This window comes from Necator americanus, chromosome III (genome assembly GCF_031761385.1).
Source record: "Necator americanus strain Aroian chromosome III, whole genome shotgun sequence".
In the NCBI taxonomy this organism is placed as follows: domain Eukaryota; kingdom Metazoa; phylum Nematoda; class Chromadorea; order Rhabditida; family Ancylostomatidae; genus Necator; species Necator americanus.
The window spans coordinates 25,054,806-25,078,934 of record NC_087373.1 but is presented as its reverse complement, the minus strand read 5'-3'; the positions used below and the strand labels follow the sequence as shown (position 1 = coordinate 25,078,934).

The 24,129-nt window shown below is 42.2% G+C and overlaps 7 protein-coding genes across 7 annotated transcripts; 4 read left to right on the top strand and 3 right to left on the bottom strand.

Moving 5' to 3' along the window:
* Positions 1-16: 16 nt before the first annotated feature.
* On the bottom strand, positions 17-2,156 carry RB195_010853 (uncharacterized protein; the record flags this gene model as incomplete). The annotated part of the gene is made up of 2 exons (XM_064192023.1): positions 17-956; positions 1,024-2,156. The coding sequence occupies 2 exons, from the start codon at positions 2,154-2,156 to the stop codon at positions 17-19; spliced, it is 2,073 nt and encodes a 690-aa protein (XP_064049606.1).
* A 2,608-nt stretch (positions 2,157-4,764) lies between these two features.
* On the top strand, positions 4,765-6,007 carry RB195_010852 (uncharacterized protein; the record flags this gene model as incomplete). The annotated part of the gene is made up of 3 exons (XM_064192022.1): positions 4,765-4,802; positions 5,688-5,827; positions 5,928-6,007. 3 exons carry the CDS (start codon positions 4,765-4,767, stop codon positions 6,005-6,007), a joined length of 258 nt encoding a protein of 85 aa, XP_064049605.1.
* A 2,553-nt stretch (positions 6,008-8,560) lies between these two features.
* Positions 8,561-10,628, top strand: RB195_010851 (uncharacterized protein; the record flags this gene model as incomplete). Its single annotated transcript, XM_064192021.1, has 8 exons — positions 8,561-8,660; positions 8,741-8,843; positions 8,911-9,007; positions 9,307-9,432; positions 9,489-9,615; positions 10,255-10,325; positions 10,373-10,465; positions 10,521-10,628. The coding sequence occupies 8 exons, from the start codon at positions 8,561-8,563 to the stop codon at positions 10,626-10,628; spliced, it is 825 nt and encodes a 274-aa protein (XP_064049604.1).
* A 2,508-nt stretch (positions 10,629-13,136) lies between these two features.
* RB195_010849 (uncharacterized protein) lies at positions 13,137-13,502 on the bottom strand (the record flags this gene model as incomplete). The annotated part of the gene is made up of 1 exon (XM_064192019.1): positions 13,137-13,502. The coding sequence occupies one exon, from the start codon at positions 13,500-13,502 to the stop codon at positions 13,137-13,139; it is 366 nt and encodes a 121-aa protein (XP_064049602.1).
* On the top strand, positions 13,158-13,451 carry RB195_010850 (uncharacterized protein; the record flags this gene model as incomplete). Its single annotated transcript, XM_064192020.1, has 1 exon — positions 13,158-13,451. The coding sequence occupies one exon, from the start codon at positions 13,158-13,160 to the stop codon at positions 13,449-13,451; it is 294 nt and encodes a 97-aa protein (XP_064049603.1).
* Positions 13,503-17,020: 3,518 nt separating the features above from the next.
* Positions 17,021-17,396, top strand: RB195_010848 (uncharacterized protein; the record flags this gene model as incomplete). The annotated part of the gene is made up of 2 exons (XM_064192018.1): positions 17,021-17,176; positions 17,238-17,396. 2 exons carry the CDS (start codon positions 17,021-17,023, stop codon positions 17,394-17,396), a joined length of 315 nt encoding a protein of 104 aa, XP_064049601.1.
* Positions 17,397-21,708: 4,312 nt separating this feature from the next.
* Positions 21,709-22,366, bottom strand: RB195_010847 (uncharacterized protein; the record flags this gene model as incomplete). Its single annotated transcript, XM_064192017.1, has 3 exons — positions 21,709-21,770; positions 22,102-22,189; positions 22,283-22,366. The coding sequence occupies 3 exons, from the start codon at positions 22,364-22,366 to the stop codon at positions 21,709-21,711; spliced, it is 234 nt and encodes a 77-aa protein (XP_064049600.1).
* Positions 22,367-24,129: the final 1,763 nt, after the last annotated feature.

The following is a 24,129-nucleotide window of genomic DNA, read 5'->3' as shown; positions in this document are numbered from 1 at the left end:
TTCATAGAACGTATACTTATGGCGAAGTCTCCACGATTTGGGAGTCTTCAAGTTGTACTCCCCCGTCCTCACAGTAGGCGTTCTTCACGAACTGTGTCTTCTTCCTGTTTATTCGCAGTCCTATTCTCTTCCCTGCTTCGTTCAATTCGTTCAGCATCGTTTCTGCTTCACTGGTACTGCTCGATGTCGTCCACGAAACGAAGGTTCGAAACAAATCTTCCATCAACACGTATGCCCTTTCTTCCCAAGATAGTGATTTCATTATGCATTGCAATGCAGCCGTGAACAGCTTCGGCGATATAGTATCGCCTTGTCGTACCTCCTTTCCAATGGGTATGGTGAGAGGGCGGTAGAAAAGCTGTATCCTAGTCGTGCATCGTTCGTAGCAATTGGCTAATGTCCTCACATACGACGCGTCCACACCTTGATCGACCAACGCTGACAGTATTGCATTCGTTTCTACGCTGTCAAAGGCTTTCTCATAGTCGACGAAGGTTAGAACAAGGGGCAGGCGGTATTCCCGGCAAACCTCTATGACACTCGACACGATCTGGATGTGGTCCAAGCAGCTGAACCCCTGGCGGAATCCAGCTTGTTCTTGAGGCTGGGCTTCATCCAGCGTCCTAGATATGCGTGTGAGGATGATCTTGGTAAATATTTTGTACAACACGCTCAGCAAGCATATCGGACAGTAGTTCCGAAGGTCCTCTCGGTCACCTTTCTTATGAATAAGAACGGTTCGTGAGGTCTTCCACTGGTCTGGGATCCTTTCTTTCTGATGATAGGATGGCATGTGCGCTGCTAAGATTACATGAAGCGGATGGCCGCCAGCTCGAAGAAAGTCTGCTGATATAAAATCAGGTCCGGGGGCTGTACCAGGTTTCATGCTCTTGATAGCGACTCGTACTTCCGAAGGGAGAATCCGTGGTGGAGCTTCACCAGTGGGGATGATCGGGCTTGACACAGGAGTTAATGAACGGAAAAGGTTCGAGTGGAACCTCTCCGTAATGATTTCCATCTCACGACGAGAAGACGTGCGAGTCCCGCTCAATGTGCGATGCATTCGGATCAAGCCTCAAAGCCCTTCTTCTTCCTAACAACTCCTTGGTGGTGTTCGAAATTCGATCCAAGTTTGTCGTGCGCAACTTCGAGGCACGTTCAGCACAGGCTCGTAATCCTCTGAGCAGCATCTCGTAGTCCACGTTTGGGTCTTCCTCGATGTGCCAGTCACCTTGGGACAAGGAGTCCTCGAGTACGCAATTGTCGTAGACGACTTTTTTTCTCCTTCGTTGCCGATAGCAGATGTTCTTTTCCATCGTGTGGCTAAGTCGTATTTTCGCACGAAGGAGACGGTGATCAGAACCACTACGAAAGGATGGTACTACTGAGACGTCAAGTAGACACCACCTCCGGTGGGAGAGTATGTGGTCGATCTTCACACGAGTCGCGCCATTGGGCGATTTCCATGTCCACCGACGATGATCTTTTTTCATGAAATGAGAGTTCCCATGAAAGAAGCGAGCGGCGGACAACAGCCCGGCGAGACGATTGCCATTTTCATTCCAGTCCCCTAGCCCAAATCTTCCAATCCTGTATTCCTCTTCTGTGGTCTTTCCTAGTTTTGCGTTAAAGTCTCCGACAACGAATTTGTAGAAGGACTTCTCGTTGCGGACTACTTCCTCCAGCTCCTCGTAAAACGCGCCCAATTCGGATTCATCAGCTGCTGATGTTGGTGAGTAGCAGTTGATGATACTGATGGATTTTTGGCGCAGAGGGCGGAGGCGAAGAATGGCCAGACGAGGTGACAGGATCTCGTGAGAATCGACGAGATGGACGACAGATGGGTGCACGACAAAACCAACACCGTCTACATTTCGCGACGGAACCTTCTCTCCACGAATGACGTGTGTACCGTCATTCATCTGTCGTACGTCGCTCCTTCTGCACTTGGTCTCCTGCAGAGCAATCACGTGAAATTTGACACGCTCTGCAGCTCCGAGAAGGGCATGCAGGTCAGCGTCTGTGGAAACTGTTCTCGCGTTGTAAGTACACAGTCTGAGACAGTCTCCATGGCGAGTCGTGCGTGTGTCGCCTTGGTCCAGAATCAATGACGTCCTGAGCAACCTGAGATTTGATCGCTTTCCACCGGTCGCCATACCGTCCGACGTCTGAGACGGCAGGACCCAGTGTGCAGGGTACTGAGGCAGTGAATATGCTGGAGTGGCAAAGAGACTTTTCCCCAAACTAAGCAGCCATGCCACGGCGAGCTTAGCTTTCACCACAGGTCGTCGCCCAACCTATATGGATCAGGGAACCACCTTGCGACATTTTGCCAAGATGGTGGTGAATCTTAGCAGTGGTTTACTCTTAGCTAGGCTTCCGATTCCGAGAAGTCAGATGTGTCGAACTCCTTCTCAGCTTGGGAGACCCTGCCGGAGGACGAACCTCCGCTGTGCATCGCAGTTCGACGCCCAGTGTCACCTCCACGCCACTATGAGGCGGTAAACCGTTGTGGAGGTTTGACAGAACACTGGTCTAAATACTTTTTTTCAGTTACATAAGCGGACATCCGGCGGTAAAATTTATCTATCATTAACGCCTTTATGTAGCTATTTGAAGTTCAGTCTATGTCAGAATTTTAACAAATAGCAGTAGTTCAGAAGTTCCTGATATGAGATCAGTGACACACAGTGAGTGGTCATGATAACAACACATCACAATTTGATATGGCTAAGAAGATGCATCTTTGAGTTGGATAGAAGGATCTATATCTTCTCCTAAATCTCCGTTAAAGGCAGCATACCATGAATCTGTGGTGGTACGGATTTCAGGTGGAGTATTCGTATACGGGGTCGTAGATTATGGAGACAGGGGTGGTTCCGCTCATCTTTCCCTGAATTAGTGCAAGCAGCGGACCGCTGAATGCTGTTTTGTACGACGCCATCCATTGCAACGCTCCACTCCTTACGCCACCTTCGCCCTGCGATTCGGCGAAAATCAATTCGAACTGTCCGATAGGCAGTAAGGGACGCTACGCGTGCAAGTATGGCGCGCTGCAATAGAAAGCATCGTACAAAACAGTATTCAGGGGCCGGCTGCTTGCAGGGCGAAACCACCCCCGTCTCCATAATCTACGACCCCGTATACGGACCACCTCCACCTGAAATCCCTACCACCCCAGATTCGTGGTATGCTGCCTTTAAGTGATTACATGTGCTCAATTTGACTTATTTGGATATTAGAAATATTCCATTGCTTATTCCAAATTGCTCCGTCAGTGGGCTTCTCAGTCCTCTCCCCTTCCGAATTCGCAACTAGCAGTCGCAACCTCGCGCGCGGTTCTGGTCCGAGTGTAAGAGGAAGGCGTGATTTAGATGGTCCAAGGCGGTCGTGGACATTCTTTCTCCGATGGAGTTGCCGTAATTTTGCGGAGGCGCGCTGCGCAGCCAACAGATCAAATACTAATTTTATACGTTGGCTCTGCAAGTCTTTGTAAAGAAAGAACACGCATTCCTTAGCTTAAAACGATTCTGAATTGTATTGAACGTTGGGACATCCTAAACGGGTTGATTAACACCGGATACTTTTTCTTTGCACTGTTTAGGTACCTTCACCCCCTCCAGTTTCCAATTACAGGTGGTCCAAACGTTTTGGGGTATGCTGCTGGTTCTAACCGCTCGAAGTGAAGAGCGACCTGGGGTACTACGAGCGGTTCCAAAAATTCTGTGCTACAGTAAATCAAGCAAGTTTCGAGAAGCATTAACACTTCCTCTGTGACTTAGAATAACTGAGTTACACTTAGCTCATTGCTTCGTTTAAGAAGATGAGATATTCTGTTCCTCTTGATAAAGATCTTTCTAAATGTGCACATGAGGTGTAATCAGTGCTGCAGAGAAGGCTGCAACGAGTTTCCGAGTAAAATTAGTCTCTAATATTATGCAACACAAGCTGGATCCTGTCAATGGGGATGAAATTAGACAAGTAGAAGAAAGCACATGTCTGTGAGCATCATATCTGAATGAAGCGTAGTGGTAAAAGTTCACCATAACATCTACGCGGTCGATGGTTCGAAATTGCCCAAAGACAACCTATATTTTTCTTTCTCCGTGGGGCTGCCGGAAGAGTAAAATCAATGCCGACTTTGATACTTATTTTTCTATGGATGAAAGTTTGTATAACAACTTCCTCAGTACTGGCTTCGGGTCGACTTCACAATACTCAGCACAGCAATCAATGTTGAAGTGGAGGAATTGGTGGAAAAATCCGTATGAAATGAAAAGAAGTTAAAGTCTCCGATAGTAGATAGTGACAGCAAAACGTGATTTTTGAAAGGAATGTGATGTTGATTAAAAAGATCTTGAATAATAAAAGAGTGATGAAGAAATACAGTAGGACGGCTCGAATGTTCGACCGATTTGCATCATGTCGATTGATCGACGGAGATGGCGCTGTGCCAGAAAAAAGGAAAAGTGCGTGCACACAATGAGAAATCCTCAAAGAATCGAGATCATAGCGATGCTGCACTCAGGAATTTCTGATTAGACTACACATATTTGAGTATTTGAACGAATTCGTTGAAACAGCCAGCGAACAACGAATTCGAGACCGTCCGTACAAAAATAGGGCCGTTCGGCGCAACCGCTTGATTGGCTGAGGAGCAGCTGCAGCCGGTCGATCGGCTGTTTTCGATTTGCACTTTAGTTCCGTTCGAGACTAGCCCTTCAGTTCCATTCACTAATCTACGCTTCGTTCGAATATTTCTGGATGTTTCTACATGTCCAGCCGGTTGAACACATAGAAAGGTTCCTCATTCATAATACTATTACTTTTATTATTCATAACCCGAAATCAACACCTAACATTCAACGATAGACAAACGATCAACGGTACGCTCGCAAACCTCAATCACACACGAATATACACATGTACGAAAACACCATACAGTTCAAAAATATTGAATTGCCTGCTCCTGCCGCTGGGGACACTTGAATCGCTTCCAAAATTGAGTTTACTGAGTTGAATAAAGAGTTGTGCTTTTGGCTCCTCTTGGATATCAAACCACCCATTTGTTACGTAATGTGTTACGTTGTTTATTGCGCGCTCAAAACATCTAAGCAAGATGTTATCTTTCTGGTAGGATATTGCAGTTTCTGGCACTTTTTAAGAGTTTCAGGGGTCTTTTTAAGAGTGGTAAAAATGCGTCCGACAGAAATTTTCACTATTTCAAAAAAAGTTGATTAGAGGTATGACGAAGACAATTAAAGACTTTGAAAAAGGGTGAAAAGGTGTAAAAAATCATGTAAGGATAAAGTGTGCAGTAAAAGTGTTTGACGTTAACTCCACTCCGCTTCGGGTGTACTCCGCGTTGGACTTTCTAGGAGAATCGTCTGACGTTTATGAATTTATGGTTTGTTTACGTGTGTACAACTTATGCACTGACCTGTAGAAGATGGTCGACGTATCAGTAGATGTTCTAACCCTCACGGACAAGACAAGCTCTAGGATAAAAGGCGGTGGAGAAAAAATTTAAAATGGTACTCAAATTTCTTGGTTAAGTACAACATTCCAAAATCTATGGTTTTTTTGTGAACATTTCCTTCATTTTTTCAGTTGACCCCTCCCTCTCGGAGGTTAACCAATGAATTCAGTTAATGATACCATTGGAATACTAATATCCGTAATTTCAGTTCGTCAACTATAATACCAAGTTACTGGTTCTTCGCCAATTTCTTGGCACTAACAGGAAATCTTCACACCCTTTCACGTGCTCACTGCTTTTTCAAAAACTCTCGCATCTTATCCCTGTGCGATCTTGAACAAGCGAAAGGTGGGAATTTTGTATTAGCATTCCTTGCCGGTACGCCGAAAGAATTAAAAAAACGCCGAAAAATTGAAAAACGAAATTAAAAATAGAAATAGAAATTAAGAAACGCGGATGAGCCAAAAAGCCATGCGATCCTGTGCGTCATTTAAGAGCTTTTGGACGTTATATAAAACATGGCTGTGAAAGTGCAGTGCATACGACGAAACGAAGGAACGGAAACACTTTCTCTCTGAACAATAAACAACTTTGTGACGATTTGAAAGAACTTCAACCAAAGAATTATGGGAGCACAGATCCAGCGATGTAAGAGCGTTACGAATGCTTGCGTCAAGTTTCGATCGAAATTGCGAAAACAATCGTTTCGCCGTCGCCGCATCACGCAAGCTGCAGGATTTGATTCACCAAGAAGCACCACTTTAGACACCACCAACTAACTCGACCAGTATTAAAGTCAGCATAGTCTTTTTTGTACGATAACCAGGAAAAAATGAAGAGGGAGTAATGAGGTAGTAGAGCTTATTTTGAACGCATTCTGAATCTAAGAGATACAACATACAACTTGCTGCCAGTTTTAACGCGCTAAACAGAATTCATTTTCAAAGAAGCAGGAAAGATGCAACGAATAGGGTTAAATTATCGATGGAGAAATTCTTGGTAGGCATGAGAAGTACAGCTACTTTTTTTCGAAGCAAAACTAAATTTGATAGAAGCTGGTAAGAAGAAAATACATGACATATGACCTACTTTCAAAATTTGTTCCACATAATCGCGTCTTCTGGTGAACGACAGAGCTGTAGGTGGATTGTGACGAAATGATGCAGGTTTTTTTTTCTGTCAGCCGCTCCCTGTAACGATTCAGCAACACATTATTGATGTACGGTGAAAGTGCACTCATTTCATCGCAAATAACATTCATTGGTAGGAAAAAGAACATAGATGAGTTGGATTTCTTCTTTAGATGCTTCTAAACGCAAACCAGTTGTTCGATTGAACAAGTGCGCCATCGAAATGAAAGTTCCACGTTACACTTTTTGTTCTCGTGAAGAGAATAGCAATTTTGGGAAAAAGAAGTGTAGGAAACTATTTCCTTTGCCATTTTTCAAACATACTTCCTCACATCAAAACCATGTGCCGTGTCTGCCTTCAGTTAAATGTATGAGTTTTCTTTTTTTTCGGAATAGCGAGCAGGTAAAGTGGTCACAGTTGAGTTTTCTCTTCCTGAAACTCAAAATCAAAGACAAACTTACTTATGAATGCGATCGCTGGTAGAATACTCTGCAGTACATCTACACTTTGCAGTAGATATGCACGATGTCATTCCAAAAAGTCATATCATCTAAGAAAGGGATCCAAGCATGGATTTATTGCGACTATTTGCGAAATGCGATTAACACAGGGAGCCCACAAAGTCGAATTGTTGAAGTGCTATGGCTATATGTAGTTGTGCATATTTAGATACGTCAAAAAGAGTAAAAAGGTGCCAAAGGTACCCTGGAAACAAAAGACGCACGAAGAGAACGAGATTGACTGTTATTTCCCGCCGAAGCAAGAGCAAAGTTCTTTTTATACCGTCTTGAGGTGGACTTTTTTGATAATTCTTTTGCTAATCAAATTGAGACATCTACAACCGAGATACGTTTCAAACGTTTAGAAATGCATAATATAATGACTGTCGTGCAAAACTACCCGTGTTCGAATGACCAATTTAACTTAGCGAAGTCGCGAGGACCCAGGACAACCTTGTAGTGGTGGCGGAAAACAAAGGTGTCTAAACACCGCATGGAGAAACTGAGAAAATTACAAAGAGGATCATGTTAGCAAAATTTCGGTCTTGAACATGAACATGCTAACAAAAGCACACGAAAAATCGAAGAAAAAGAACAAGAATGAACAAAGAAAAGTAATTCTGCTGTAGACTGCGAGACAACGTCCTTTAACGCAAAATGTTGCTAGCTTTATCTGAAAAAGAGGCGTAGTACAAGGACTTCCGAAGAATACTTTGAGAACTCAGTTGGGAGAGCCCATTTGCCAATTTGGGCTAGGGATGACTTGTATAGGAAGTAAACTAATTCAGGTCCAAAAAATAAGGAAGAAAAGAGAGAAAAATGCAGTCGTTCAAATTTTGAAGCGGAGGGATTACAAGTACATAACTGCAGGTCCGCGCACTAGTTTAAAGGGAAATCCACCTAAGTACAAACTTGAATTCACGGATAACGCTGCAGCTTCACAGTAAAGACACTTTGAGTTCTCAAACTTTTTATTCGGCCAAACATGTAGAGATGCTTCTGGCGCGAATGTGCAGCAAAATCACGGAAGAATGTTGATGACAAGGTGGTAGTTGCAACATTTTAAAAGTCAGGACACATGTTTCAAATTCCAGAGGCCTCTGTTCTCTTGGGAGTAGGGGAATTCTATGCAGCGTTTTTCTCCGAATTATTGCGGGATTTCGTCACTTTTCCGTAACTATGCTGCTGATCATTCCGGGCATTCCAGCACTGATGACCTTCGGCTAGTTCGTGATCGACGGTGCGCTCATATGTGTATCCAGTCCACGGTCATATATGTCATCACGCGAAAACAAGAAGTTCAAATCTTATTAATAGAAGTGTTTTCGTTGTTGTTTGTTTTTGTTGTCGTAACTAGGATTAAATGAGGTCATTGAGCTCGATCTTTTCTCGGACGGTTCAGGTCGAGGTGTGATCTCGCAGGTGCGACTCCTCATGCTTTCACTTCGCCATGTACGAGGTTCGTGTGCGCAACGCTCTTCTGCTTTGTCTTCTACCACTTGTGGTTTCTTCGGAAATCGTGGGTATGGACACGATGTCACTTCGCAGCGGTTGGTCTTTGTTCTGACTTGTAGGTGCATTGCGCCAGTGGTCCCATTTCACTGCGGTGCCTGAAATGATCTTTTGTAAGGGGATGAACTGAAACCGGCTTCATTATCTCTTCGACTGTACGTGATGCGATTCTGTCCATGGTGCGAGCGAGTACTGCTCTATCTCTCCAGGAAGAATCTCAGGTGATCACCTCTTTCAAAGTTGTTGTTCAATACCAGCGAAAGTCCTATACTTATAGAAGTATTTCAGTGTGGAGATCGTAAATGTAAATTTGGTGGAGAAGCCTCAGTTTTTGTTGCAGAAACATCCTGAAGGAAAGGTGCCGGTTCTTGAGCATAATGGGAAGGTGAGGAAACGGTTATTGACCAAGAGCCACATTTCTCGCCATATTTGTTGAGGAATTTCCGTGAGCCATTCAAAACTTGTGCACAGCTCGTTGGTTCAAAATTGAAACTAGTTATTTTTTCGCATTCCGAAAAATACTAGCATTTTTTGAATTCTCAACATAATAGTCGCTTAAAGTAGCATAATTCTCCGGAAAGAATAAGTGCCCAAGTGTTCTTAAAAAATTGAACGGAATAGTCATTGTACTTGATTCTGGAATCTATGAGTGATCAACGACTAGGACTAGACCTTCTTCTTCAGACTATCATTGACTCTGCATTGATTTCTGAATATCTTGACTGGATTCACCCTCATACATCGATTCTACCGTCCAATCCATATCTGAGGGCGAAACAAAGGATGATCGCCAGTTTGTTGGAGGCAAAGGTTTGTTCATTTTCTTCGACGTATGTGGATGTACCATGACGACAAGTTCTCTGCAGTTACCAGCAGCAGTTCGAGCGATCGTTGAGGAACAGAAAAGGACCTCACAAAAACCGACCACTACGAAGATGCTTCACGATGCACTCGATACTGCCGAGAGACTGCTCAATTCATCCTACTTCAGTGGTAGGTTTTCGTAAAGTAAATTCTGCCCATACAGAAGTACCAACGTATCTTTGTTCTCTCCCTTCGCATCCCAGCAAGTTTTCACCGATATTTTTTCTACATAAATTATGCCAAGCCCATTCGTTAAGCCGCGTCATGGAGTAGGCGGAAATTTTTCTTCCTGGTTCTCTTCCAGTAGTAGGTAGAGTTCGGCAAGTAGTTCGCAAGTGTCACAGCAGAGACGCAAAACATCCCCTACAAATCCGGAGTATAGATACATTTGGGAACACCAGACTGGAATGGGTTCCATCACTCGCACGGATGTGAAGAGCTACTTCGTCTTGTGAACTGACCTACGGGTTCCTGACCTGCATTCCCGGTTCATTTCGGATGTTTAGTGTTTTCACTCCCATATTTTCGAAACATTTATACAAAAACTCAATAATAAGCTGCCTGGAACAACCTTCCGAGTGGAGAGAGCAGAATCCAGGGAATTTTTGCAAACGTTGACTTTGAACAAGACTTACACCTTGAAAACTTACACCATCGGGAATGGGTGATCGCTGTTCGATATACATAGCACCAGATCTTAGATCGTAGTAACGTCTTGTTTTCCTAACGAACATTCTGTAATGGCTTAGTGACAACTGTCATTTACAGGTGACGATGCTGGTTTCGCGGACTACATGACGTATCCATTCCTGGAAAGAATATGGATCTGGTCTCACGAGGTGACTCTGCAATATTGATGTTTAACCCTCTAATAAGACGTTTTCAGCCGGGCGCAACCGATCTTCAGAGTGATGCATTTCCAAGCCACGCCTATCCAAAACTCCAACAATGGTTTGCGAATATGATGAGGAGGAAAGAGGTCGTTTTATACCAGAAAGGAAGCTTTTTGCAGTGTCGGAGACTGTCACTTTTAGGTCGCACGCATCAGGCAACCGCTATGGCGCCATCAACTCTTCAACAGGGGGTACATCAAGGGGAAGCCTGATTTTGATGCTGGAATGAGCCCATCCAACCATTATTAGAAGATCGACAGAATTTGACGGCGACAACCCGGTACTCAGTTGACTGATGACGAGGTCGAGTGGTCTTCACTCCAACATCGAACCACTTAAACTTGACAATTTGGTTAGTGGGTCGCAAATCGAACCAAAGGCCGAAGTTGATCTTTCCCTCTTTCTTCCCCAAACTATGCCTATTCTCTTTATCTGATTATGCATCGGCTGCTTTCCGCCATAATCCTTTTGTGCGTGATGCTTACTCCTCTGCTACTGGGCGTTTACACTGAGGCTTGTTTGGCAGTCATACCGAGGTACACAGTTTCGCCTATTTTCAGTTTCATTTTTATTCCTCCTTTGATCTTAAGGGTTGCTTTCGCCTTTTCTGTGGATTCCTGTACAGTGTAAATAGTTCAGCTATATACTGAATCTTTCCAGATATAGAGTCTTTCCTCTGTCCTCACCTTTCGTTGGTTTGAGTTTCTCATGATAGTTCACGTACTTTTCTCAGGTTGATGATATTTTTACTACGTATATACGTATTTCATGGGATGAATTGGTCTGTGAGGTTTTTGGTAATGAAAAAATTGGAGTGGACATGATCCACGGACATTTTACAAGAGAGATCTCTGGTTACCTAACATTCACAGAGACAGGATGCTTCAAATTTAATAGATAATGAAACTTGAAGTTAAAAACCCATTAAGCTGAGTCTCTCTTTTTGGGTAAAGACAGAAGACGAAAGCACACCCGCCAATTTTCGACTCTGCTAGATTTGTTCTCCATCCAGTATACTTCAAAAAGTGTTGCAAAGTAGATTTTCTAAGTTGTAACCAGGCAGGAAATGGGCGATGGATTGCATTAGAACGTTACATCAAGTTAAATAACCACATTCCTAGTCCTGCAGTACGTTGTGAGTAGAGTATAATTCTAGTGGGATTACAATCAGATTTCAATTAAACAGTGCTTTAAAAAACACATTCACACAGCAATCGTTGTAAAAAGAGCAACAGCTCGAACAGAGAGCAATTCTAACCTTCGGTAGATGTTGAATCCTTGGGTTTTGGGGTACCTGGTGATAATTCGGCGCCTCCTTTCGAAAACTCCACTGAGTGGAAAAGACTGAACGATGTGAAAATACTAACGGCCATTGATAGTTTTAAAATCTAAGCGAGAGCAACAAAAAATAAGTTAATGAAGTTAGGAGAGCCTATGTAGTTCCCTGGCTGTCCCTTCGGTAGACGTTAAATCCTTGGGTAGATGTTAAATCCTCCACTAAACTATCCAACATGCTGGCCCGAACTGCGTAGCACCCCAGTCGCGCGCATTTCATGCGAACATAAAAACACACCTATGCACACATAAATAAAAATCATATGAGAAATTTTTATATAGAAATAACTCCAATAGTTTGGCCTCAAAGACGGGACCAAACTGCCATGGGTTGGAGAAAATCATTTCCTCTTTCATTCCACGTTTTTTACACAAAAGAAAATAAAAATTAGTCGATAGCATACTCTCCACTGTTGCTCCATCCGTCGATCTCAACGATTCTCGCCCATCATTCAATAGCCCCTTAGATCATCTAATTGAATGAACTTACTCTCTTCAGGCCTTGTAATCTCGTTCAGTTACGCTGCTCTGCGGGCAGCCTTAGTGATCTGAAGCAACAAAAATAAATAAAGTAGAAAAATCAAGACATATTGACGGAAACTATCGTGTGGAGCGAGAAATTCTCTATTAAAATTTTTTACTAAGAGCATGTTTAATTTTGAAAAAAAGCTTACAGCGCAATACAAATTTGGAGAATGAGAATCCATCTGGGTATCCCTTTCCACCGATGAGAAGTTAGTTCTGCTTATTAACGATATAGCTGATAAAATGAGTAGTATCAATGGATTTTTGTAGGTGGCACGGCCCCTCGTTCAGAATCTTCTATCATTTATAGTCACACGATGAAAGACTAAGGAAACGATTAAATTCTTTTTGCTTTGTTTTGCGTGTGTGTTTTTTAAATTAATGGTAGTCCAGCTTGTTACCAGTCCGATATAGTCTAGTGGAAAAATTGGATTTCAATTGCGTTCTGAACAGTTACAAGGACAGTTACAGCTATGAACATTTTGCTCAAAAACTGACGATCACAGGTCCTGTCCCTCAGCTGTTCTGCCGGATCCGCGGCGGCCGCATGCGTATTGGAATGCTCCGCTAACCATGCCCTCGGTCTGGAAGGTAGCCCCAACTGCGCGGCTATGAACGCATTTATATGTGAAAAGTCCTACTGTTGAAAGCAGCACTGTTTTGTGTCAAGGGCACATTTTTATGTTTTGTTATAAATGAAAACATCCCGACGAATAAAATGAATAACGAATAAATAGTAAAATGAATCTAGGTGGACGTTTTTTTCTAATCAACAAAATAAAGAAAAATATAAAATGGAAAATAAGCAAAAAATCTAAAGATGACCTGACTTCAAAACTTGTTAAATTCAGGCTATCTCCAAATTTAAAATTAATTTAAAATTTAGTTCTTGATTCTTTAAAAAACAGGTCTAGTTGGATGGCTTTCATTGGTGGGCTGTGCCGAAATCTCCCTCAACTTCAGCAGTACTCCATCAACCACAAGAACGACGACTGTTACTTTTACCACCTCCACCCCGATCACGGCAACCACGTCGCAGCCGACCACAACGACAGTCCCGTCTACTACAAGTACCACGACAACTGCAACAACACCGACTACGACAACAACTCCAATAACGACGACAACCACCCCAACACCTCCACCTTCTACCACCACAACTACCACTACAACTACCACCACGACAACAACTACTACTGCACCACTTTGTAAGTTACATGAGAGATGTTGTAGGTGGTGTTTGGAGTAACCGTCGTTACTCATTTTTCTTCAGTAGAAAACACAACTGGTTTATGGTATAATTCCACGATTACGGAGTATCTCAGAAAATGCTGAAATCAGCAACAGGTGGCCGATGAATTTCCTAGACAAAGCAATTATTTACACCCACAAGTAATGAATAGAAAACGCGTTGAGGTGGATTTCATCGTTTGTACGAGTCTAAAAGAATTACTATGTTGGACAAGCTGGTTAGTGTTTAGATACGGTAAGGATGCTTTGCGTTTTCGATGTAATACGTCCGACTAGAGAATCCAACATTGAAAAATTCTATTATTGCGATATATTGCCCTTTGCGTGGATTAAATTGGATGCTCATGGCAAATCTCGTCTCACATTTCAGTACTCTATTTTCTTCTCCTTTTCTTTTAAGAACACGAGCACTTTAATCTCCTGCGTGGTTCTAAATTTTCCAGGGCATGAAGGTAAGCTTGTTGCTCATTACGGACAACTTAGAAATAACGTAAGCAAGTGGCAATTGTCAAAACATTCTCGAGGAATGCGAAATGCACTGAAAGCCGAGCCAGTGGTAACAGATTTCGATTCCTTGAACCATCATGTCAACCACTGATTAGACCTCGCTCAAACTTCTGAGCACATTTTCTGAGGAATTTGTCCAGGAGAAGGAAATACAGAGCGGGTGTAGCACAGTCGGTAAGAGGTCCGCTGTGACTGCACGATCGATGGTTCCAAACGGCTCCAGTGTCAACCAAGCGTTGGCACATCCCGAGCTCGTTGTTCCTTTAGTGAGGATAAAAGATAAAGTCTCTGCCGTATCAACGTCGACATGTGGCAAAGATAGTAAACAAAAGAACAATAGGACAGAAGCGTACAGAGGAAACATGGTGTCCTTCTATTTATTCTTGACTCTTTGAACAAAAGAATCCTATGGTCCACTGGTAAGTCGACGTAGGTGATAGCATACACATATTTCTGAGACCCGGGAAGTTAGCCGTTACTAACCAGACTCATTTACACGCACAGATTTGCTCCTCTTTACTTACCATGTACTCCTTTTTTTGCCGTGCTACCACGAGCTAAGCTGTGTTGAAAAGAAGCTCATCTCGTCGAGGTAATGTAACTGTGATCATGAGGATCGCCACGGACAGTTATACGGAAACACTGAAATGAGTCCGTGATTGTGAGACCATTGCGTGGCTTAGAGGAGGATAGAGGGATGGGTGTTAGCAAAAGCGGCGTTGTGCCTGGCCTTGAGAACAAAGACGAACAATTAGTTTTGATGCCCTAGGACTCATTTAGACTTCACGCGAGGTCGCAGAATCCACCTAACAAGGACGACAAGAACGACTATGATGGGGATCTTTACATGTGACATTCGTTTGCGAGCATCGGAAGCAGCTCATAAAGATCTCATTAGGCAAGTTAAGGACATCGTGTACGACATCGTACTGACTGAGGCGAGATGACATCTCTCGGTGAAACAGCTGTCTGTTATGCCAGAGAAGAACGAATCTCTAGAAGATGCGACAGTAAAGGACTTTAAGGATTTATCCTCTGCAAGCCCTTGAAGTACTTTAATGTCGCATTAAACCCCCCTCAAAATTCTTCAAAATGGGGGAAGAATTGATTCCTTTGAACAAACTACCGAAATCAGATCAATTTCAACGGGTTAGTCCTTCGGTTTTCACGGGAAGCGCTCCATCCCGCTCTCTTCTTGTGTGGAACTTCTAACCTTGAATTTAACTGACTTAAACTTAAACGACTCACAATTGGAATCTACTGAAAAAAGAGTTCCCTGAGCTTATCCTTAGGACAGACGTGGGATGTAACACAGCAGCAAGAGGTTCTTACGTAACAGCATGCTTGAGGGTTCAAAATCACCTTTGGTCAACAAGGCGTTCTATCAATGAATTGGTACTAACCTTCTCCGGAATAGTAAAGTCGCTAACTTTCTATGATCACGATCATGACATGATCTCCTGCGAGTCATCGTGTATATGTGTATGTGTACCTCAAACGACTCTAAATTGAAGTCGGATGCATAGCACTAAGGGGATCGATCACCGCCAAGCACTTTATCCCTCATCCTCCAATGCCAAGTAGTGGCAATATACTGAAGGTTAGAATTCCAAAAATCCTCTCCTCTTTATTGGACGTGCTACTCAAACGCTTGCCTAGAACAAACCATCAAATTTGTCACAAGTCGTCCACCTGCACAATCGCAAAGGCGTTGCGGATTGCGCTCGTTCTACCACACCTATTAAGTCGTTGTTGACAAACAACGACTTACAAAGCACAGCCAAGTCTTCTTCAGTCAGTTCAACCTTTTTTTTGGGGCCTTAAGGGAATCGAGCGTGATTACGGTCGGAGTCGTTTACTACACCTCCACCCCTATCTATTCGTGATGAGCAAATATCGCGGTGCACCCCCTTGGCAATCCCTCACGAGATCAAACGGCTTTAGAAAGTGTTGTGGCTATTATTTTCTTACTATAACTAGGCTGAGACTCTCATTTCTCTTTTTTACGTTCGAGATCAGACCTCATAATTGTATAGAAAGAGAAGAGATTATAAGTTGAAATTTGTGAACCCAATGAATTGATTGCACTGGGAACTTGCAAGTTATGCGGATTATGAAATAATGTGTGGAATGATTGATTTATTCATTATTTTTGGCGCAAATCCTTCTTTATTCTTCTGTCAAAACAAAATTTGAGTTAAGGCGAAACATACGCTGTGTGGTCGCAGTAGAACCAATATTTATAATATAATATAAGCGAACACATATTATAAGTACAAATTAAAAAAAATAAAAAAGTACAAAAATATAAACACGGACCTGCCAACCCACCACTCCTCATGCTTTGAAGGGCCAGTCTTGTTGTGTAAAATTCAGGCGAAATTCTAGTGAGCTCTGTTCCATCTTGTTTTTTTTTGTTTTATGGCACACCTGCAGGTGTTTTCAATAAATAAACAAATTAATTAATATTGCGTATTTACCAGCTGCTTCACTGCTGCAGTACGTCCTGCTTCAAGTCATATACTTAACATAAGTATATTGTTTTGGTGATTGCATTTCGTTCTGAGTCTGGCTTTTTAACTTTTTACCTTTTTTTTTTAGAACTTTTATTGTGTAACCTTACCTTTGTAGTTTTTGTGTACATCATGTCTGGAAGGATAGAAGCACGAAAGAGTAACAAATAACTGATCCCTTCAAAGTTAAATCTATACCTCTAGTTCTAGAAATTATGTCAGAATTTCTCGAGTACAATGACCTACCCAGAACACTACAAGAAAAGGTCAAGAGGCTTGCGTGAAAGAGGAGTGAGTGACGAGGTGCGAGAGAGTACGGTAAAATTTAGATTTAAGGAATGGGAGAAAACCCTCGATCTTTTAATTGTTCACAGTTTGAATTTTCCTCATGTTTGTAAGGAAAAAAACTACGTAACAAAAGAAAAAACTTTGAGTTCTCCTGAACTAGTCAGATTGCTTAAAGTGTATAGAATCAACCATAATAGACATTTAGCGTGCACATCATGTTCCATGAACAATCCGTTAGTGCAGTCAAGTATTGGCGCGGACGGCATAAACCGCGACGGACGCGCAGTGATCGGCGTCACAATCGTCGGTGGATGTGAAGTAGCGACGGCGACATGCTTCGCCGATGGCAACAGAGACACCCTGATCATGGTGTTTACGGTGAATTCTAGCTTCAATGTTTTGCTGAGTACGGTTTGACACAAAAATGAAGAGATTTTAGGGCGGGGTACCTTTCATCATGAATGGCGGCTGCGCAATGGCGGACCTTCCTCCGAACTTGATCACCTGCAACGCCAATGGCAACTGGGTGTTCGCTGTCACTGGCGAGATCAACCCTTCCATCCAATGCAGTGTAACGACTGTCGGTCCCGACTGTTAGAGCTGTCGTTTGTTTTAGTAGTAGTGGCTGAGTGCTAATAAAGTTCTTGTAAGATGCAGAGTTAATTGCTGCGATCTGAACACATCACGCCACACAGTAAAATGTCTTGATGTAATTTCGCGTGGAAATGTTTTCATAGTTCTACCACATCATCGAATTTTCTTCTTTCTTCGGGACCCGAGAAATCAAACTTGTCAGGAAGCTCTCAGCTTTACGTGATTTTCGTATGGTCGCAATCTTAAGACAATTTTTATCATGGCGGTATGAGCGTGTCAAATGACCTGAACCTCGGTGCGTTTACATAGCAGCTGCGCTCGAAGTGACGCGATTGAGCTTGCGGCTGCTAGCGGCTTCGACTGCAGGTATGAGTGGAAGTAACATAAAACCTTTAAAAGATAAATTTCCTTATGCGTTGCTCTTGAATTAGCTCAACTCTTTACAAGGAAAAAAAAGATTTACTGCTTAATATCTGAATGTCAAAAAAATGAATGAACAAAGTTGTTTGAGAAACTAGCAACGATGAAAAATATCTTTTCAAGTCGATCTTTCGTCTAATCTCTCATGGTCAAGCCTAAGCTAAGCAAAAACAAAAGAGGTCATCCATTGCGACACACGTCTCTCAGAATGAAGACTAAATGCGTTCAGATATTCGGTTTTCTAAGCACTGGAGTGAAATTTCGATCCGAAATAGTCCCATCCATTAGCTTGCGTAACACATTTAGTTGTTTAGCACTAAGTTGGCAAAAGAAGCTCGTACAGCTTGTCCACAATGTTATTAGGATTTAGGACGGAAGTCTTGCGGAAGTGGTTGGCATATTTTTTTAAAGGGGTTCCATTAAGCTTACTTCCATCAAAGATAAACGATAAACTGTTCATCCCGGAAATTTTGCGTTTCTTTTCTGATTTCCACAAAAAATTGAAACTTGTTTCTTTGTTAGGAATAAATGCAATTGTAAATGTAATAATTGAATAAAGATATTCAATCGCTTGAAACGGGACCCGCTTCAATTTTTTTTCATTAGAAAACAAGCAAATTGCTTGAAAAATTCCAAGTTTTGGAGACCTTCACTCTAAAGAAATCGTAGTTTTTTCTGTGAATCATGGGTATTCTAGAATTATGCAAATAGAGAAAGGAAACCGCCATAATGGCGAAATATCAAGCTCCGATAAAGCTACGAACAGACGAGAAAGGAATGTAGGCACCTGCTGCAACATTGCAAATGTTCCAGGTTTTTTTTCGCATTAAATGACATAAATTGTGAAGTCTACTGGTGATTCCAAATCGAAGAACTGATGAGGTCAACAGCTCCATCTTTCATACAATGAAAACAGGTTTTACTCTCTTTCAGACAAAAAATCCTAGCTTGATAGCTGTACTACTAAGATCGCTACAGCATCTCAGACATCATCTCGCGAAACACAGAAAATATGTGAAGTACTTAGAGGTATCATCCCACGAATCTGGAGTGGTACGGATTTCCGGCGGAGTATTCGTATACGGCATAGTAGACTATGGGGAGGAGAGTGATTCCGTTCATTTCTTCCTAATTGCCGCAGAAAACGGCCCGGAAGATACGGCTTCAGGCGTTCTGGCGCACTATTTTCTACAAGGAGTTCGACTGGAGCGCGCTAGCCTTGTGCGGCGCCGCATCTTTCTTGTAGTTTTTTTTACGGCAATTAGAAAGAAATGGACCGAATCAATCTCCTCTCCACAATCTACTATCCCTTATAAGAATACTCCACCTAAAATCTGCACCACCTCAGATTCGATTCGTGGGATGATGCCTTTAAATAGCACTTCAGAGGAAGTGCGCCATTTGAACCACTTGTTTAGCCCTTAAATATACCGTTACAGCAGAACATTTTTTTCCTATGCAATAGAGGATTCGTGTTTTAAGCCGTTTGGGTTTTACAGCACGAATAAGATTAGAAAATGTTTGAAAATTGCCTTATTTCCAGATATTTCGCGATATTTTATATTGCCTATAGCACTATATTTTTTTAATTTGGATTTTTACTACGGAAATTTTTACTTCTACCTGTTGGTTGAACATAACTTGGCTGTTTTATAGTTGCTTCAAGTTGGTCCTCAGTTAGCTTGAAGATATTAAATCTTGATTTTTGAAGTTATTAAATACAGCATATGGCGATACTGACGATATTGGAGTCTCTTCGGGACATAATCCGGATTGTAGACTACGAGGGTGAGCGTGGCCATGCGTAATCCATCGTCCTGAACAATGGCGTGGTACAATACCTTACTTCCTACGAGTTACGTTGAACTCGCCGCGTTCACGCGCAAGCGATTTACAATCAGTGAGGTCGCGTTCTAACGTGCCTCGTAGGGAATGAGGCCGTTTCTCACGCTGTTCTTTAGAACGATTAGGGCGGATTGAGCGGAGCCACGCTCCTGCTCGTTATCTACACTCCGAGCTCTATATTCATCCACGCAGACCCCAGCAACGTCGATCTCGCGATACGTCGCCTTCTGCGCATCGCACTCGCCCAGTTGAACACATGCAGTGCGGACAATGTGAGTTCACTAAAACATCCATCAGCCGGAGCGTTTCAGAACAGTTGCTTCCAAAGCAACGGTTGAAAGGAGTTCAATATAAATATGATATGGTACGTAAAGTGCTGACTTTAGTTGATTCCTTCCACAGCACCGCCCTCCATGACGCTGTTTTCAATCGTCAGAACTTCTTCAAGTCTATTTTTTCGAAGAATAACATTTCGTCAAAAATACACGGAGATAGTTCCCTCTTCGTCTTTTTCGTCTTTTTATCCGAAATTATGGACAACAGAGTGCGTGAGTCAGAAATGGTGTTGAATGTTAATCATTGCGATTCGACAAGAAATGTACTTGAAGACACGTGAGTGCTGAGCGGACGTAAAGTAACCTAAAGACGTCAACTTTACTTTTTAACGCTGATTCACTGCAAAAGGTCACTGATTTACTTATGCATTTACTTTAAAAGCTTCTCTGATCCAATCGTGACGACGTTTGAGAGATTCGCTTCCAGAAAAGAATCGTCTACATGTAGTCGTGAGAACTTTGTAACTTCAAAAAGTTATTAGTTGTTGTCAGTGTAACAGCCTACATAGTCCGGAGTGTGCGCGATGCGCCGTCGATTGGGTGGGAGGTGAGAGAGGACTCTGTGTTAGGCAAAGAACACCAGCAAACAAATTCGAACAAATTGAACAAATTCGGCCCTAAACTCCACGTGGTCCAATTAGTCAGGCAACTCTTACAGTAGTCAGTCTGCACATCTTCAAGACTCGAGCATCATTTAAACAGATTAGTAATGGAGATTAAAGGATTCAGGATTAAAGAGTGAAGTAATATCATGTACTTTTATTAGGAAACAATAGGAAACGTTCAACTACCAGAAAAAAAACACGCAAAATTCTTCCAAATATAAAAATTGCAAAAATGAGAACACAGAGACTGAAAAAGGATCTTTGAAGTTTTGACATTTAAATAACGTTGGACACTGTCTGGAACTGCAACGTAAAGGTAGCGAGCTTCAGGTCGTCTCGGCCCTACTATGGACTTTGGAATTGTACGTTGTTCATGCACCTTGTTGAGCCTATCCGGAGAGAGTTCTTTGGCAGCGCTTCCATCGCAATGTACTACGAGAACTGTCGCGTACCTTACGTGAATACTCTACTGCACTGTAAGCACTGAGCTGCCGGTTTCAGATATCATGGGTTGTTTCCGGGACGTGAATTGTTGATTGAATGACAGAAAAGATTTATCTCAGATTCGTCGCTGCTTACAAGAAAAAAATCACTCCTTAACGGTGCCAGAAGCACGTGATCCGCCGATGCTCTTCAAAAATGAGGAATGTAGGATACCTAGTGTAACAGGTAACGTTTGCGAGCGAAAAAATTGGGTCAATTTTGTTTTATTGACATTCAGTCATGTCATATTTGCATTCATCAGATGCGGTAAAATTGCTCTAATTTACCAACGGTAGAAGGTCAAATAGCCGAAGAAGCGAGTCCTAATCCATTCCTAGTACACAAATAAGGTGTGACCAGACGGTGTGAAGAGAAAGAATTAGTCGTTCACTTGACAATACGACCAAAAATGGGTTAATGAGAGAATTTATTGTGGTTTTTCTAGTTTGCACGTTTTATAACCTTATTTACATGCACATGACAAACAACTCATACATGACTGTTTAGATCATAAATAAAATCTGTGGATGTAACATCTGCTGATGTTTGCGTGAATTACAAGCTTTCTTGGTAGTTAAACAGATTAGTTTGTTCTGAAGAATTGATGCAGATCACAGGATCATAATCTTTACGCCGGCTTCGAGAAATATGAAGGAGAAACCAAGACCGGATGTGTAGACATTTTTCTGCCTGAAAAAAGAATAATGGTTTTAATACAGCAGATGAATCTTATCCTTGCCATTGTGCCAGTTTTTGCTACAAACTCAGTCCAGCTAGAAATCCACAACTTTTGTGCTACGTTCTATGCATAATGCATCGGACTGATCTACGCATAGTGTATGTCTGTGTTCTAGGATTCTTCCTTAAAGGCAGCACATACGAAATTGACGATCTCTGCACGAAAAGATAGGGTTAGGGGTATAGATCACGAGTATGAGCGTGATCACACTCAATTCCATCTAAATGTTCCAGAAGGCAGCTTGAGAAAAGGCCGTGGCGATCGAATTTCCCTACGAATAACCTGGTAACATGCCATTTCTGCAGCTTAAGCGTCGCGTGTGCCAGTGAGCAGCGGAGGCAGCGTCAACAAGCCATTGATTGTCCGCTCGCTGACCGACGCGGCGAGTTTGCCGCGCTGTTTTTCAGGAGACATTGGGGAATTGAGAGTGATCGAGCTCATGTTCGTGATCTAAACCTCTAACCCCATTTTGTGGAGAGATCCCAAAGTCGTCAGTTTCGTGGTTAACTGCCTCCAATGCTAATCTAATGTGTTCTCGGTCAACCATCGGAAACTACGCTACAGTCACCTGTTAACAGTTGAGAACCACTTATACATAACCACTTACGCGCTTCTGGATTATAAATCAAACCGGTCTGAAGTCCGGCTAAAGCCGGACCTCAGACTTTCTGTGGTGTTCGCTCCGCTCGCCATCGCTGATTAGTGAAAATAAATTAGTAATAGTGACATTTTCTGTGAAATTAGAATTGTGTTTTTCTAAAGTTTTCTTCTTTTTCTGGAAGGAAATTTAGGCTGAAGATTCCATAGTTTTCTTTGTAAACGCGTCAGTCCTACATTTGGAGAACATTCAACTTTCACCTTTAAGCAATCCTTCGATGCCAACGTAATATAGACACGACTTGGAATCATTATTCAAAGTATAGATTTCAATCTTGTTTTCCCCAACACTTGCCACAGAATGATGTTTAACAAAAAATGAAGTGAACGACATCATCGTACTGATAAAGATAGCGTTCCACATCAGATTATGTAAACAGTTGGGTTTTATATAAGCAGCAGTTAGCATTCGTGTTTCCACCTTCTGAAGAACGGAGGAGTGTAGAGGTAGAAAGGAACGCAGAAAGTGGATATGACTATGAAACTTTCGCAACGTCTCATTTACCTCTTGCGACATGCACACGAATTTACTGCGCGATACTTCTACACCGTGACAAAGGAATTCGAACACACACACACACACACACACACACACACACACACACACACACACACACACACACACACACACACACACACACACACACACACACACACACACACACACACACACACACACACACACACACATGACAGAAAAAAGCCCGTTATTATATATCATGATTATTTGATAAGTAATAAAAATACCGCACTGTATTCTTAGTAGACCATCAGTTATCTTTCTTTACAGGCTCTAGAAAATTGTATTTTTTCATCAATTCCCAACTTATTCATGAAAAAACGCTATTTTTCATATGAAATGACATTTAATTACATATTATTCTACTACATACAATTGAGCGTCATTGTATTTTAGAAAATGTGTATAAAATAAAGAATGTGGAAGCATGACATTACTGTTGCGGACGCTGTAGATTCCAATTGGTGCGCTTGGGACCAAAATTCTACCACATTGGCGGAGAAGCGGGTTTCTGCTGAGCTCATTAGACGAGACACAGAAGTAGCGGCAGAAGGAAAAACGAGCAATTTTGCAGACTGACTGTGCCCTTCCGGTTCTGGTCTCTGAACTGAGATTTGCATTGCGGAATCGTGTTCAGCCGGCAACTGAACGCCACTTGAAGCCACTTGAGGGCGTAACATTTCAGACAATAATTTGAGTGGGATGACACTCAAGTTAGGACCCGAATTAATCTCTGGCACAGTCTAGAAACATATTATTAATAGCATTAATCGTATACCTCTGGCTTCTCTTCCGGGCAAACGGAAATAACGAAAACATTGGGATTTGGGAAAACTTCGTAACATTCGATTTATCCAGATCAGTAAGGGTTATCCAGGTAATCTTCGGCTTCGTTTTGTTTCTGCCTCTGTTTGCCAGTATTTGTTCTTTTTACTTACACCGTTATACTTATATTACATACATCTATTGCTTATTTACTTAAACTCGCATTTGCTCATTCATTCACCAGAATCATTGGAAGAAAAGGTGTGAAAAAGTTTTTTGTTATCCATAACATACTATACCTCGTGAAATTTAAAAGAAAAAACAGCTAAGGCTTGTCTTGCCTTCTGTTAGAAGAAGAAAAATCTCCT